Raw genomic sequence first — 17177 nt, 5'->3', positions numbered from 1 at the left:
TAATTTTAAGAATTTACCCTGCTTTTTTAATCCCTTCAAAATAAGATTTTTGTTAAAGAACCTGATGGTATGATTTCTTCTTTCTCTGCCCTTATTGCCAATAGCTCTAATGCAAATTGATTACTGAATTACTTGCCAGAGACTTTTCAATAAAGTTCACTTGCTGCTGAGGGAGTCTACCTTCAGAAGGGAAGACATAAGTATTTGATGTTCTTAGGATTATTGGTTGTGGGATTGCTTTACTTGGTTTTATTTTTAGTTCTAGATCACTTTGCAGTCTTTATGAAGTTTAGTCAGATTGGATGAAATTCTACCATATACTTGTTTTTAATCCTCAACCACATAACCTAGGCCAAAAGACTATTAAAAGAGTCCCAAGGTTTTGAATTTGATCATGGATAAAGTTTGTTTTCAAACTGTGGAACTCAATTATTCCTAGAAGGGATGTTTTCTAAATAACATATGAGAGGAAAGTAACAAGTAATCTTTTTTTGTTGCTGTTAATGTTTGTTGAAAGGCAACTACTAAATGAAATATTACTCATTTCATAGATTTTCTAAAATAGTATTTACTAACTTGAAAATTATCTCAAAATGTTCAGCATCTTCAATGACTTTGATTTGGGAATATATATATATATATATATATACATATTTATGTAATATACACATATACACAGATATAATTGTTATTATCATATTTGTTGCTTTTTTTAAGAGCCTTGAATATCATCATCTTTTCAAAAGACTACCAATTCAAATGTACATGATGATGTGGTTGAATATCATTTATTTGACATCTTATCCAAATTATTTTGCCCTGATATTTTTCATTAATGCACAAGTCTATCTGTTTGGTAGAAAGGGCTAAATGTTTTAGATTTTATATTCCTTGTTTCTTTCACACAATTGGCTCTTATCAGACAACTTAAACAAAAGGGTAGCTTAAGAATGTTTCATATTTTAATAAATTTCTTTAAGAGGCAGTAAAATAAATGACTTATTCAAATGAATTGACATAACATCAGTTATTGGTCATGTAGAATCATGACTTTGTACAAGACCAGTGAACGCCAATCACATCTCATTTTATTTGAATGGTGTCTGTTTAATTGCACAATAGGTCTATTGTGAGGTCTAGGTGATTCAGCCACTTTTGATCCCATTGGAAGTTCGGAAAATATTAATAGTTAATTGCACACTCTGTGCTGCTATTTGTGGTATTCCTAAATGCATGTCAAGGCTATGGACAAGGTAGGTCATCCATGGATCCATTTGCATTCTAGAAAATTACTTCAGGTATTAGAGAGGAGCACATTTGTTTTTGCAAGAATGAACACTTTATTTTCATGCAACATACTTTTCCCATAAATGTCAAGGTCAGAAAAAATATGTGAAGCATTTATAAATATATAATTCTTTCTAAGATATGATATTTTATTAGAGTAAATATGTATAAATATATATGACATTAATTATAAGTACTTTTATTAAAGAAAAGTTTGTGGCAAATAGGCAAGGAGAACATTTCCTCATTGAAGAAATTTTATTGATGTACATAATTACTATTTAAATTATCTTTGAGGGAAATGATTCCTGACTGTATAGGAATCATGATAGCTTTTTTGCTATTCCATTTTCCTGATAGTTTTATTTGATTGAAATTTCTTATTGAGTAAACACACATCATTTTTTCATTTTAAAATGGTTTCGTGGCTCAACTAGAGCTGAATCTTATATGGACAGGTTTACTGGAGAGCATTCCTCACTGCTTTTACATATTCCAGGTCTACTGTGAGGTCTGGGTAATTCATCCTCTTTCTGACCTGTTGAAATAATTCATTGTTAACACCTACTGAGTCCTCATGGATCCTTATTCTGATGGGATTCAAGAGTTTTTATGTTGAACTTGAATCAAGTTCATGATTGGTGTTTGGTAGGAGACTGTCTGATGACTCTTATCTAGTGCTACACTGAGGAAATTCCAATGCATTCAATTTAATATAATTTCAACAACTTTTAAAAAAAAATTCAGTAGATTTCCTTAATTCTAAGAAGTTAGCATTCTAATAGAACATACAGCTCTCCAGATATGACAACTTCTCATTGTTGTTTCTAACTTGACTATCATCTCAAGCTAATTTCAATATGACTTTCATTATTAGGGAATTATCTGAATCCTTCTGACCATTTTTACTTTGGTCTGATTAAGAATTTGGGGCCAGTGTTTAAACCATTTCAGTTACATGTGTTTCTTGTCTCCTTTCATTTATTAAAGGTCTACATTTTTCTCTTTCTCAAAGATGTGTAGATAAAAAACCTGTCTCATTTTTCAGTCTCTTTACCCAGTTGGAATGCATTTGTCAATTCTACCAAGTCTGCCTCTTCTATTACAAGCCTCAACCTATGATATACTGCCTTTATTTTCCCATTCTTTTCTTTATATTTTTGTGCCTTTGTGTACAAATCAAGGCTGTCTCTTCATTCTCAATATTGATGTTGTTAAACTTTTAGATTTTGAGTAGGTTGCATTCTATAGATTGGAACTCCTATCACTTTGATTCTTCTTATCTCTTTAACATAATATAAACTTTCCTGAGTTTTTGATTGTCTTATATGATGTTTTAGAAATTGGAAAAATAATAATGCTTAGTTTCATGAAATAATTCCTTGTGAGAGTGCGAAAATTTACAGTAGTTTAGACAGATAATGAATTGTAATTATTTGTTGCTTTTGTGATAAGGATTTTGCTTGCTTCACAAATTTAGAGATTTTACCATTAATCTAAAATCTTTCTGGCAAACAAGATGGCCTTTATTGCTTTAGCCTTTCATGAACTTTATTCCAAAGAGTATTTCCAAATAGGTAGAAAAGTGTTCAGGAAATTTCACTTTAACAATGGTATCTTGACAAGGTTATAGGAAGAATAAAAGTTTCCCATATTGATGATTGTTTTAATTTTCATCTGACTGCCTGAAAAAGTGTTATATCCTTATTACATTAAATAGAAACATAGTGGCCTGAATCTTTCATGTTGGCTAGATGGTGACATTTGAAGAATTATATTCTTTCAAAAAAGAACCTTTTATTCAAGTACTATGTATTAGAAGCTAATCTTTTCAGAAGTTAATTGCATTATTGTTCATGTAGCAAGGATCCAGAGCAACCAATAATCGAACAGACCTGTACAAGCTGATTAGATTTCTTTTTTTTTGAAAATTTCAATTCATTTGGGGGCATAATTAGCCTTTCCAGAAATAAAATGAGGCTGAAGTGATGGTTGGTAAGAAAGAACAGGGGGAAAAATGGCCTTTATACAAATAATATGTTCAATAAAGTTTAAAAGTATTTCTTATTATAACATCACAGGCAGCTCAAACATCAGAAATTGGAGCCCATGTTTAATTTTTATAAACATTTATTGCAGTGTAAAGTATGTTGTCATTGCTAAATTTACATCTGATGGAGGCAGCTATGTTAATGAATTTAGGGTGAATATGATAGATGTACTGCAAAGCTTAAATGTAGAGGCTGCTGAAAGCCACTTTAAGTTTGAGTCATCCATATATTTAGTGATGTGATAGATGCCAAGGTTAATTTGCAATAAATCCATTAGCAGTCATGCCACTGATGTGTGAATGCTTGCCATGTACAAACGTGCATATGTAATAAAGTCACTTTCCTCTTCATGTCGATAAAACCTTGGAACTGTGTTTAAGATGTACAGATATTGCACATTCACTTATGGAATAAAATAGAACACATTTCTGTAAAGATATTAAAATGGAGCTAGTTTTCAGCCCATTTTCTGTAGATTTACTCCTTTATTTAACAATCAAGTGAAGTATTTTGCCATGCAGTAAAAATCTTGCCATGTCAGATGTTTTATGGTGATGAATTAATACTTTTTTTTTCCCCACAAAAGCTCCCTTGCGATAAAATTTAATATGGTTGCCATGGTCAATGATTAGTGAATGTAAATAATAATATTATAGATTTATGTCAATAAAAGTGTTAATCCAAAGAATGAAATACTAAAAAGTTTAGTAAAAACTGTTTTGGGTTGGGCGCCAATGGCTCACGTATGTAATACTAGCAACTCAGCAGGCAGAGATCAGGAGGATAACGGTTCAAAGCCATCCCTGTCAAACAGTTCTGCGAGACCTTATCCTGAAAAAGCCCTTTACGAAAAAGGGCTGGTGGAGTGACTCAAGGTGTAGGGCCCTGAGTTCAAATCCCAGTACCGCAAAAAAAAAAAAAATAACTGTGATCAGGGAACATCCTTTTATAAAAGGTATTTGATTGAACATAACTTTGAAATAAAGCCCATTTTTATGATGCACACACATAACACACACACACACACAAATCCATCTATTCTCCCTATGCTTTATTGGGTACACAATGTTAGGAACTGGAGTAAGTGTCACTATGCAATATCTCATTTAATCCTGGCAGACATTCTATAAGACAGTGTTGCTATTTAAAATAGTTTCTTATTTTTCAGATAGAAAATACAAAACTTATAGTAAATCACTTTGATGGAGTCATATAGGTAGTAAATAATACAGTTAGAATATTAAACCAAGCCTCTCTAAGCTCTGAGACCAGAGCTTACAGTCTGAATTTCCAAGTACCTCTGCTATGTAAGACCATCATGTTTCTGTTTGTTTTGCTGAAGCCTAAAGAGCCAGAAAGTCACTGTATGGAGGAAAGATTAGCTAGCAGCATGCTTGTTACCATGTATTGAAAAGGGAGAACTCAGGAGGTAGAGATCAGGAGGATAGTAGTTCCAGGACAGCCCAGGCAAAAAGTTTATGGCATTCCACCTAAACCAACAAGCTGGTTTTGGTGGTACAAGCCTATAGTCCCAGCTATGTGGGAGGAGTAAGTAGGTGGATCATTGTCCAGACCAGCTCTAGGCAAAAATGTCCCTATACAAAAAATAACTAAAGCAAAAAGAGGTCGAGATGGCAGAAGTGGTAAATACCTCCCTAGTAAGCATGTGGCACAGAGTTCAAATCTCAGTAAAAAATATAAAGGCAAAATACATGATGAAATAAAAATTTGAGCAATGATATTTGTATTATCACGTTTATCTTACCAAAAATATAGATCTTTATATTATTATCTCAAGTTATATAACTGAGCAATAATTCCAAACGGTGGGGAAGTATAATCTAACTAAGTTAATTTACATATATTAAATACTCTGTCAGTTAACATGTATATGTTATGGTATTTTTTTGTTTTAAAGCATTGTGATGTGAAAGGAATATGTTAGATCATGAGGTACAAATATCATTTTATGAATGTGAGACATTAGAACATAATAGTTGACTTTGATAAGTTCAGATGACATAGCCAATTAACTTTTTCTTTACTGTCTTGTTATAACAAAAAATACTTCTATTATATATGTACATAATAGAACAGGAGCAGGAGCAGGATTTTATTCCTGCTGCTTTCCCATGTAACCAACTACGTGACATTAGATAACATGTCAATCCTTATAACTAAATCCCCTCAAATATAGCATATGAATAATATTTTCCTACTTTTTACATAAATATAGAAGAAATGAAAACATAGTCATGAAAGTGATTTTTAAAGTTAAAAATCTCTGTGCAATTTAAGCTAATAATTATTTACAATATTGCTTCACTTTTGTGGTTCTGATATAAATATCAGATTTCTTATATATATTTTGTTTTACATTTTTAAGTAATAGCTCTAGTTTTGAACATTTTTCTTATTTCACAAGAAATACCTAGTCATTAGAAAACAAAGTTAATTAAAAGGAGAAAAATACATCACTAAGTACCAGCACTCAGAGGTAACCACTACATTCTTCCTTTAAAGGAATCTCAACTTTTATCTCTTCTTCCATTTTTATTGATATATAGTTTACTAAGATGATTCATAGTTATCAGCAAAATGCCAATCATAAATATTTACCAAACTGGGCGCCAGTGGCTATGCCTATAATCCTAGGTATTCAAGTGGCACAGATCAGGAGGATCAAGGTTTGAAGCCAGCCTAGGCAAATAGTTCTCAAGACCCTATCTCAAAAAACCCTATCACAAAATTGGGCTGGTGGAGTGGCTCAATGTGAAGACCCTGAGTTCAAGCGCCAGTACCATAAAAAAAATTTACCAAATATTACTTGCTTATTAATTTGGTAAAAAAGCTTCTGATGATGTAGAATGTAAGAGGGTCTGGAAACCTCTGCCATTTCTGATACACATTCTATATGTTCTAAATTTTATTTATTTGTACACTAACTGATACCTTTGAAATATAACTTACCTTTTCTCATGTGAGAGAAAGGAACTATTTTCATGCATTGGCATCCTTCCAAAAATTAAGGGAGAAGAGCACATCTTCTATACCAGCTTATTTCAGCAACATCCTGGTTTATTACTTTTACATTCAGTCATCCTCTGAAATGTTTCTTTGGGTAGGTTTACATACTAAGGAATTTTCAAGGGTCTCTGGAAATAAATGTCTGAGATAGAAAACAAAGATTGTCTGTTTCCCCAAAAGAGCACAAAATCAATAAGCTGGTAATTAAATGCATACAAATGTGGCAGCAAGTCAACTTCACTTAATTGTCAAGTTGCTAATCATAGAAGTTTGATGTGTAGGTATTTTTAGAACATATTGCTGTTCATACAACCTTTACACATAAGTGTTAATTACTCTTGGTATAAACTTTTTTCCTATAAAAACTGGATATTTTGTGGCCTAATTTGTAGTATTGCTTTTCTTCTCATGTTTGGCAAATATAGTTGTATTAGGGTTCTCCAGAGAAACAGAACCAATGTGCAATATCCAGTCTACCTATGTAATCATGTACATACATGCACTGCCTCTTGTAAGGGGGCCCAGGAAAGCCTGCAGTATAATTTGAAGGCCTGAGAATTAAAGAGTCAATAGTGTAGATTACATTCTGGGTCGAAGGCTTGAGAATCAGGATCCCTGAATGCAGGAGAAAAATGATGTACTAACTTAATTAACCAGGCAAAAAAAGAATGAAAAATCCAACCTTCCTCCATGTTTTGTTCTATTCAGGCTCTCAATGGATTGAATGATGGTCTTTCTCATTGGATGAGGCAATCTGGTTTACTCAGCCCAGTGAGTCAAATATTATTCCCTTCCACAAACACCCTCACAGTAGAACCCAGAAATAATATTTAACTGGATATTTGGTCAAACCCATGGTCTAATCAAATTGACATCAAATTATTCATCACATTAGGTATACAATAAAATTCACTGGCATTCTTTGTTATTGGAAAGCTATCCTCCCTCTATAAATTTTCCCTAAGAGCTGTTCCTGGACTAATTAAACAAACATTTCTGTAGTCACTTTTAGTATGGAGGAAGCTCTCTTTTCCCTTCTCTATGAAATAAATCTTTGCATATCTCTTCAAAATATTCTGACTCAAGGAATTCATTTTATTGTATTCTCTGAGAGAGATGCTAGTGGAGCAGTGAGGTAGGACTTCAGGGCATTGGATGCTGAGTAAATTTGTCTGAAACAAAACTCTTCAAGAAGGATGGGACGATCTACTGGAATCACTGCCATAAGGTCAAATTTGTATACTCACAGAATGAGACGATGTCATTATTTTCAGTGCTGTCAGACTAGTATTCATTTTGAGGAGGACGGGAGTGAAGACAGCGAATGTTTTTATGATGCGGAATAGTTTGACAGCCAGTGGACGTTACCTGTAAACTAAGACCTGACTTCTATGGATGGGATGTGTTATATGTATTTTCCTGACATAGCTACTGGGGCTTACATCTGTTTCTCCATGAGTTATCATCTGTCACATGTGAACAAACCCTTTCCTCATGCAAGTTTGATTGGTGGCAGCATCATTTGTTGTGATGTGTTCCACTGTGCTGTGTGACCCTGTCACATCTACATGTAGTTTTTGTTTCAAAAACAAGTTGATATATGTTTCTGCTGCTTTTTGGAAGCCTCCAGTCAGTTTCCTACTAAACCATTTCTTAAAAACTGGCAGTAAGAAATAAAACCTCATTACATGCCATGCTTGTCCAACTCAAGGGAAAAAGCCTCCTGTAATCTACTATTTGTTCTCAAACACCTGCTGGTAAATTTAATGAGTGTATTAAACACTGAGCTGCTTCTCTGTTTCTCTTAAGATAACTCTGCCCTCCATCTCAAGCAGGTGTGATTGAAATCAGTTATTTGCTTTACTACAGTTTTGTAGGTACAGTCAACATTTTACTGATATGTCAACACGACAAGCATCTGAAACTTTGGACTTGATGTAGTGGGACTAACTGATTTTTGCTTTTGTTTCACAGCTGGGACAACATACATCTTTAGCAAAGGTGGTGGACAGATCACATACAAGTGGCCTCCAAATGACCGGCCAAGTACACGAGCAGACAGACTGGCCATAGGGTTTAGCACAGTTCAGAAAGAAGCTGTATTGGTGCGAGTGGACAGTTCTTCAGGCCTGGGTGACTACCTAGAACTGCATATAGTAAGTACTTTTTAAATAAGGCTCAGCATTTACTTTTGATATTATATTTGCTGTTAACTATTTTGTATATAATTTATAATTTTACTTCTTGGATGTTTTCTTTCCCCAGGAACCAGTTACTTGTTATAGAAAATATGACTACTATGTACAGATATGAAACCTTAGACCCATTATTATTAGTAACATGTACTTTACAGTAGAAAAAAGTTATTTTTCTGAACATGAATTTCTCTCAATTTTGTGTTTATAAGGACTTTTTTTTTGGAGTGATTTTAATGCCTGTAAGCGGATTTGCCAATTTCACAAATTAAGTTATCTCTCAGTAGATATTATACCATCTGGCTAGATGCAGGAGGTTGTAATACTGATGACACCCAAAGATCTGGATTCAGTGTTCTTATTTCTTTTCTCTTAAGAGAGAAAAATTGCCTAATGCTACATGAAGTGGAAGGAAGGAGAGGAAACTTTAAGGATATTTGCAGATATGATGGAAAATGGCAAAAATGTTGTTTTTAGGTCATTTTGTAAATGTTTTGATATGTGTCAGGAAAATACTATGAATTCTTGCAATTTTTGGCCTTAGGCCATTCCTTTTATTCTAAGATTCAAAGCACCCACAATAATTTACTCATCACATAGTAAAAGGTAAGTATAGCTCAGCAGTGAGAAGTTTTCTTGTCTTTTTTAAGTTGCTACAATTGACATTATAGTGCAGGAGTTCCTCTTTCTGTTGCTGCATTCAAAGTCACTAATGAGTTCGGTTGCATTACTTGCAAAAAACACACCATGTTTCATTGCTAAGAGATATTAATATTTTACCAATATTCCAAAATAATAAACATTCTCAAAACTCTAGGGCTGGGAGTACAGATTAGTGGAAGAGTGCCTGTCCAACCTGCCTGTCCAAGGCCCCACTTTTAAACTTTAGCACCATTAAAAACCTAGCAAGATCTCTAAAGGGTTCTTATTACTTTTCTTCCCCTTTTCTTTCTTTCTTTTGGTCATATTAGGGTTTGAACTCAGGGTCTCATACTTGCTTGACACTTGAGCCTTAACCCCCTGTCCCTTTTGCTCTAGTTACTTTTTAAATAGAACCTTGTGTTTTCTGCCCAGGTCCAGGTTTGGCTGGTATCCTCCTACTTATGCACCCCGGATAGCTGGAATTACAGGTGTGAACCAGCACATCCAGCTTTTTATTGCGATTAGTCTCACTGACTTTTTGCCTGGGCTGGCCTTGTGTTGTGATCCTCCCAGTCTCTGCCTCCCAAGTAGGTGGGATTACAGGTGTGAATCACTCTGCCCAACCTCAACTTTTTTTCATCATCTGAAGTCAGAAGCACTTAATTCTCTCTATCCTCTATTTCATACTTGAGTTTAGTTTATCTCCTCTGCATCTTGTGATTCTGTAAGTTTGATTTGTTTTGTTTTTGTTTGTCCCTACAAGTTCTCCCTTTAATAGTACTTAGGCCTCACAGGACATTTGATTAGGTCATCATGTTCTTTACTTCTCAAAACTGGCTTTTAGACACTAAATAATTAAGAAAACCCATAAACACCAAAATATATTAAAAGACTTCTACAAGGTTTTAATTCTCAAAGATGTAACTAATTTATTTTCTTAAACTTGCTTTTACATTAGGCTTTGGGAATTTCCAATAAGCTGAATAGGGGTATACACTGACCACAAAGACTGAATTAATTGCTAATCTTGAAAAAATAAAAACATAAACAGAAAACAACACTCCAGCACAACCGTTACTGAACCATCATAAGTTTTCCATTCAAAATGTAGTTGTCAAAGTGGGAACTCTGGGATAGTAATTTCTGCTGCCTTTCAGCAACCATCTAACAATCAAAAATTGAAAGCATTTGGATGTTTATGGCATCATAAATAAATGATCAGTTCAGATAAACTTAACTATTATAGTAAGGAATCTTGCTGTTAAGAGAAATTTCCTCTTTCAAAATATATTTGCTCAGTTATGATTTAAGAGCATTGCTACTTCAAAAAATAAATAAATAAAAAGAAAAAGAAACAAGAGCTTTTTACCTTCTGAAAGAAATTACTTATTGATCCATAACCAATTACACTTTTAGCCTGAGAAAAGGTTCTACAATGATCGCTCTCCAGTCATAAGGGGCTATGTTATTAAATTACTCAAACTACTGTTGTTTGTTTTACGGTCAGAGGGTTTTGGTCTATAATAATGGACATTTCTTTCCAATTTTGACCAAATGTGGGCTTAGTGTCCTTTCATAAGTAAAGAATTTGCTTTCTGGGTATCTGCACAAACTCAGTCCTTTCCACGGCTCCTTTATTGGCCATGGATTTCCAATAGCTGCCCTGTGATGCCTCCTTTCTGGGTCCCCTCTCTTGGCCTTGCCTGGCCATTCACTTTGTTTCCAGACCTTTTTTCCACACACCCTTTATCTTGGATTTTAAATCTTCAAATTCTCCCTTGATCCTAGTGCCTGTCCTTAACTGGGAAATGGATTTTAGTTCTTTGGGATTACTAAATACTGTTTGTCCTACTCACTCTTGTATCAATTGCTAGGACTCAGTGTTAGTTTAAATCTGAACAAGTAAAATCTTTCTTCCTCCCCTTACTTCCATTGCCTAGGAGAGGTGTTCATCCATTAGTGACTCACCAAGTCACTTACACGGATACAAGTCACTTTACATGTTCCAACATACAAAAAAAAATCAAAACTGACACAAGGCCAGTTTTTTGTTTGTTTGTTTACCTCTAATTCTTTATTATAACTTTGGGTACATGAAAAAAAGAGAAAGGAATTTCAGATTAAAAGAAAATAAGTAAAGAAGTCAGGGAAGGAAAAGGAAGGAAAGGGAAGGGAAGAAGGAAAAGGAAAGGAAGTAAAGATATATGTTGATACCTCTGAGAGAAGCAGGTTTGAGAATATTAAAAGACTGTTTTATCAAATTACTTATATTTCATTGAAATCCATCCTAATTTTCTAAAATAAATTTTTCTACTTTATGAAGATTGGAAATTTAAAAGTAAAACAAGATTTTCAGAACTTTAGATTATTACTCTTGTTTGATTTTGATTTATGAATATAACATAAAAATTAAATGGATTGATATAATAAGTGACTATATATAAAAGTTAGATATTTTGGTTATTCATTAAATTATCAGGAAAATTTCTGTAAGCCTTCAAGTTAGCAAAGTAGAAACTGTGCAACCATCTCATTTAAATATCTTATTAGCCTCTTTAATTGATAGATTGAGGCAATAAACAGAAATATTGATTGTATCCATTAAAAGATGCTCCATTCTTGCTGAAATATATAATGCTATTTCAATTAGATAACTTTAAAATCTGATTGGCATATAATTTCAATGAAGATTTGAATATTTGACATGGCTTATCATCCCATTTTTCAGAGTGATCAAGTTGGATTTCACTTGAAAATATAAACACATTTAAATTTTGATTAACTGTGCTCTTAAAGCTATAACAACCTGGAATAAAATGGATATTGAATCAGGTGGACTAGTTTTGATACACAGGTTTTTTTGTTATACTAATATAAATGCTATCATTGTTAAGCTCAATGTCATATGATATTTCTTTTGAAATTTTAAGGTTTTATGAAGAGATGAGGGGAATGATAAAGACATGAGATAAGGAACAATGAATTAATATAACACCGAAAATTTGAGTGTTCAATAAGTGTTTTCTGAAAGAATAAGCTATCTAATTAATTAAATACTGAAAATATTGAAGCTTCTTTTCAATAGTGAAAATAAAGTAACCGACACAATTTGGTTCCTATATAATTCTGAGAAAGTCATCTCATCACTTCTTGTTGACAATATACAAAAAGTGTAACACTCATTATTGATGTCATTTCATTGAAATTATATATTTTAATTGATGTTGTTTTCATAAATCTTCAACTAATAATTGATTATTGTAGTTGGTTGTTTAAAAAAAGTTTATTGTGAAAATTTTTGTTAGATGATTATCTGTCCTTAATAGTTACCAAGTTTATTGTAGACCATTTTATAATGAATTGTTCTTTAGTTATTTCACAATTATTAATGATAAATAATTATTTAGTTATTTCAACAATTATTTAATGAATTGTTCTTAAGTTATTACTTCCAAATAGAGATAAACTTTATGATGGCAGAAAACATGTTTATCATAATAATGATAAGCTGGGCACTGGTGGCTCATGCCTGTAATCCTAGCTACTCAGGAGGCAGCGATCAGGAGGATCATGGTTTGAAGCCAGCTCAGGCAAATAGTTCACGAGACTCTACCTCAGAAAGAAACCCATCACAAAAATAGGGCTGGTGGAGTGACTCAAGGTGAAGGCCCTGAGGTCAAACCCTAGTACCACAGTTATAATAATAATAATTATTATTAACAAGAAAAGTAATTTAGAAATTTAGCTTTGTATCATTTCTTTCAGTGCATGCTAGAAGCCTCATGAGTAATAATTATTGTGTGTGTACCTAATGTGGCCCAGTAATGTGGCCCAGGTTTGTGTTAGGCTCTGTGGCTATAAATGGGTTGGCTGCTTTGTACAAGCCTCAGGAAGTATTAGTTGCAGAAATTGAGGAAAAACTCAGCTGACACTGTCATCATCAGACAGCTTAGAGTGCCTATATTAACATTTTGTCCCAAACTGACTAATATTGCCTGGTATATCTCTGTCTTGGCATTTCTTCACATTTCCTTCTTGCAGTTCTAAATTTATTATTTACATACCATTTGTAAGAATAATAATAGACAAATCATGCATTTTTAAGATAAACTATATAGAGCGGCTTGTAAATTGTAAAGTGTTTTACTGTCAACATCTATATTAGTGATGTTGATTCAATCAATATTGAAAGAAACAGTTTCTTAGAAGCAATCAGCAAAAAATTAAGTTAAATTTTATTTTATCAGCCATATCATGGAATTTTATCAATGCTGTCACTTCTATAAAAACTTCTCTTATATAATAGTCTAGTGATGTTAATTGGAGATTACTTAACACTGCTCTGATTTATAGAAGAAAGCCACTACAAATATGGGCTCTTTCAAGCACATGAATATTAAGGAGGCATTTGTCCTGACCAGAGGAAATGTCATGCAGGGTGGAGGAGAGGATGAGTGGAGTGCTTTTGGAAATTCTTTCATCTTGGGAGCATGAAAGAGCATTGCAAATTTGATTAGTGTATTGTTGTACATATTTGCCTTAAGTGTTTCTTCTTTGTCCTCTTCTGGGCCAGAAGCTGTGTTTTGAAGCCAAGCTCTTAATTGGTTTTGATTTAGAAATATACCTTTTAATCAGCATTTTTAGTATAGATGAGAAACAAACCGTATTTATAGTAAATATTACATGTCCCCAAATAACTTACCATGACATGTCACATTTTTTCTGCCTTTATCCATTTTATACTGTTCATCTTACTGCTCTAAGATTCAGTCCAAAACCATCTTTTTCAGGTCAGTAATCACACATGGATACACACCAATATAAACAAGGTTAAAAAAAAAAAAAGCAAGGTAAAAACCCAATTATTCCCTCCATGCTTTTCTCGAATTAAGATTGCACTTTATCTGAAATGTTCTTTTAATTAACAAATGCACCATTTGTAGGGGCTTCATATTGCTGTATATTTAAACTTAACCCTGTAAATCATGTATAGTAGATATTTTGTGTAGTTTTGTTTTCCTGGTTCTTGCAGGAATTAATTAGAGGGCATGTAGCCTACGTGACTAGAACTTTTAAAAAACTTTAAGACTAAAGCAATGACTTTTCACTATGTCCTGTGAACTTCTTGTCTAAGCTTCTGAGGTATGAAAGACAAAGTTTTCTTTGGAGAAAATGCGAGAAGTGATGGTGATATTTTTGACTGAAGTGTCAGTTACATGGTAGCAGTCTCTATTTTGGGGATGGGCAAGTGGATCAATACCAATTTCTTCCTTCATCCTTTCCCAAGGAAGTGTCAATCTAAATTTTAAAAAGTAATATTTGTTTGGGAATGGCAGAATGTAACAACTGGGAATACATGTTACCTGTGGGTATATTGGAAGACAGTAAGGCATAGGGAAACGTTAAAAGACAAAAATGAGAGGATTACATCAGATATTTTGAGATAATAATCCTTGACCACAGTGACCAGTATCAAGAGTGACATTAGGCTAAGGTTGAACAGACAGGTGTTAGTCAGATGTCCTTATAGAGGTACTTTGTGTGTGAGGTTGCTTTGGCCTTTGTGCAAGGTTGTTGTCTGGCAGAGTCTTTGTAATAGTTGTTTGTACATAACAACCCTTCCTTTGCGACTTTCTTACTGTTTTCTACATTTTTTTGTTTGTTTGTTTTTGTTTTTGTTTTGACTGGGGGTTGGCACAAGTAATTACATTTTGGTTCTGACAACTTTCACATTTCTTTCATAGAAGTTAATTCAGTTTCTTACTTTCTAATTTACTAGGAGTTATTTTTAGTGCAGAATCTAAGACCAGAGATAATTTTCATGAGGCCAGAGAAAATTCTTTTGATGAAAACATATTTTTGGGACTGTGAAATGTAATTTGTGATGTCTTTATGAGATTTCTTTAGGTGCTGATCTGCTAGACCCAATCTCAAATATCTTAAAATAAATGGATAAAATTCATTGTACTGGCACATTAGCCATAGTATATAGACACAGAGGCCAGTATGTCAAACCACCATGGTGTAGGGCCTCAGTGAAAGGTTTCTAACACCATGAGCCTGAGCTTTAGGGGTGGCCTTTATAAAAGCAACCAACAACCTTATAACTATTTTAAGTTTACATACGTAAACCCAACTAATTTGCGTTATAACCCCCAAAGAAAATAAAATATTGTCCCCATTTGGTTGATGGGAAATAGAGGTACAAGATACACAGCTAGTAAACTGCAAAGCCTGGATCAAAACCACAGTCTGACTCCTAAATCCGTGAACTTAACCTGGTGATGTGACCCCAGTGCAGGAAGTGGCCCCCATTAGGCTAAACCTCACAATTCTGCCATTGTTCTGGTGAATGCACCTGTATGAAGTCAGACAAACCCAGCTTTTATCCTACTGTGTGGCACAGGAATTACCCAGCATTTCTACCTGCTACTTAAACCATTTTCTCTAGTTAACAAAACACATAGAAAGTTATCTGACTGACTAGTTTCCTCAAACATTTGTGGTTAGTTGGCTGACATTTTCAATTAGTTTAGTTTGTGTTTAAAGGTAGAAAAGAACAATTTGAGATATTTGTTTGCACCATTAATGACAGTCAGGAAAAACAGACTTCCAAAGCGTCTTTGTTCTGTGCTTGTTCCTCTATTCCAAAGATTCCTATTCTCTCTTATTCTTCTCTGCCTTCCTCTCTTTTCTAATCTGGTGCATTTTTTTTTTTAATTTTCAAGGCCTGGTTCATATATTTTATGTATTTTTGAAGCCTTCCTTTGTCCCATCTGATATAACTAATTATGTCCTTCTTAGTGCTATGGTAGCACTTCATTCTTAATTCTGTTATATAGCTTGCCATAGTTATAGCTATTTTTTTTCTGTCCTAGCCCATTAAATTGTGAACTCTTCAAGGTCAGTGACCATGTACTATGTGTCTCTACATTTCAGTATTTTCAAATGTAACATGGTGCTTAGTAAATAATAAATGTTTACTGATGAAGGGATACATATCCAAGTGAGTAAAGAAAAAGTGAACTCCTGGTTTTTTGGTCATGGCCTCCATTGCCCTCCTTCTGGTACTTTTCCATTATAGTTCCGGAGCTCACCCTAGCAGTGCTCTCCTTGGAGCATAGTATGAAGTGGACTCCCAAAGGATAATGGTGAAAGCATGTGATGCTCTCCTGAGACACTCTCCGTTTATAACCTACCAAGGCATAAACACACACACACACACACACACAAGTGCTGAGACCAGTGGTGAAATGATTCATTTTCTCTGGGAGGGAAAATTTCTCTCACAATAGACCATCAGCCAGATCCTTTACCATGGTCAATTATTCTGAATAGGTGTAATTGACCTCAGAGAAGTGAGGTCTCTGAGATTTAGTCTAGGTTTGATTCTTACTTGCTGTCCATCTAATTTTGAGTATGTATATAAAGACATTGGTGATATATTTGTCTGTATTCTGACTTGATGAGAAGACATGAATCCAATTGTAGAATGAAAAGAACAACAAACAAAACCTTCCTGTGGTAATCAACTACTATTGGAATAATCAACCTCCACTATCTTGTTAATTTGATCATCTTATTTTCCTCCTGTTTTGCCAACCCCTGATACTTGCTTAAATGATGGAGGTAAAATTGGTTATGCATTTCTTAAAGGTTTTTGATAATTAATTTTAATTAATGTGCTTAATATATTTTAATATACTTAACATATATTAATTAAAATAATTACTGAAGTAAATTTAAGTAGGGCTAAACTCTCTTTCTTAAATCATGCTTACCCTATTCATTTCCTTAGTAGGAGGAAAAGAAAATAACAATAGCGAAACAATATAATTTAGCATATATTCAGCGCTTACTATGAATACATACTGATTTAAACATTTTGCATAAAATGATATTTTATTGAATATTCACAGAATCCACTGGGATATGAATTATTATCTCAATTTTACAGATGAGCAAACTGCATTTT

General features: G+C 33.7%; 1 protein-coding gene across 48 annotated transcripts in view; it reads left to right on the top strand.

The window, feature by feature from the left end:
- The window catches only part of Nrxn1 (neurexin 1), a 1065367-nt gene that overhangs the window by 755273 nt on the left and 292917 nt on the right, over nt 1-17177 (top strand). For all 48 annotated transcript variants that reach the window (XM_074049660.1, XM_074049666.1, XM_074049659.1 and 45 more), the window contains one exon: nt 8340-8521. In XM_074049660.1, the coding sequence (XP_073905761.1) occupies nt 8340-8521 (182 nt within the window). The remainder of the gene's footprint in view (nt 1-8339; nt 8522-17177) is intronic.

Source organism: Castor canadensis, chromosome 12 (genome assembly GCF_047511655.1).
Source record: "Castor canadensis chromosome 12, mCasCan1.hap1v2, whole genome shotgun sequence".
In the NCBI taxonomy this organism is placed as follows: domain Eukaryota; kingdom Metazoa; phylum Chordata; class Mammalia; order Rodentia; family Castoridae; genus Castor; species Castor canadensis.
This window is presented reverse-complemented; position numbering and strand designations above follow the sequence as displayed.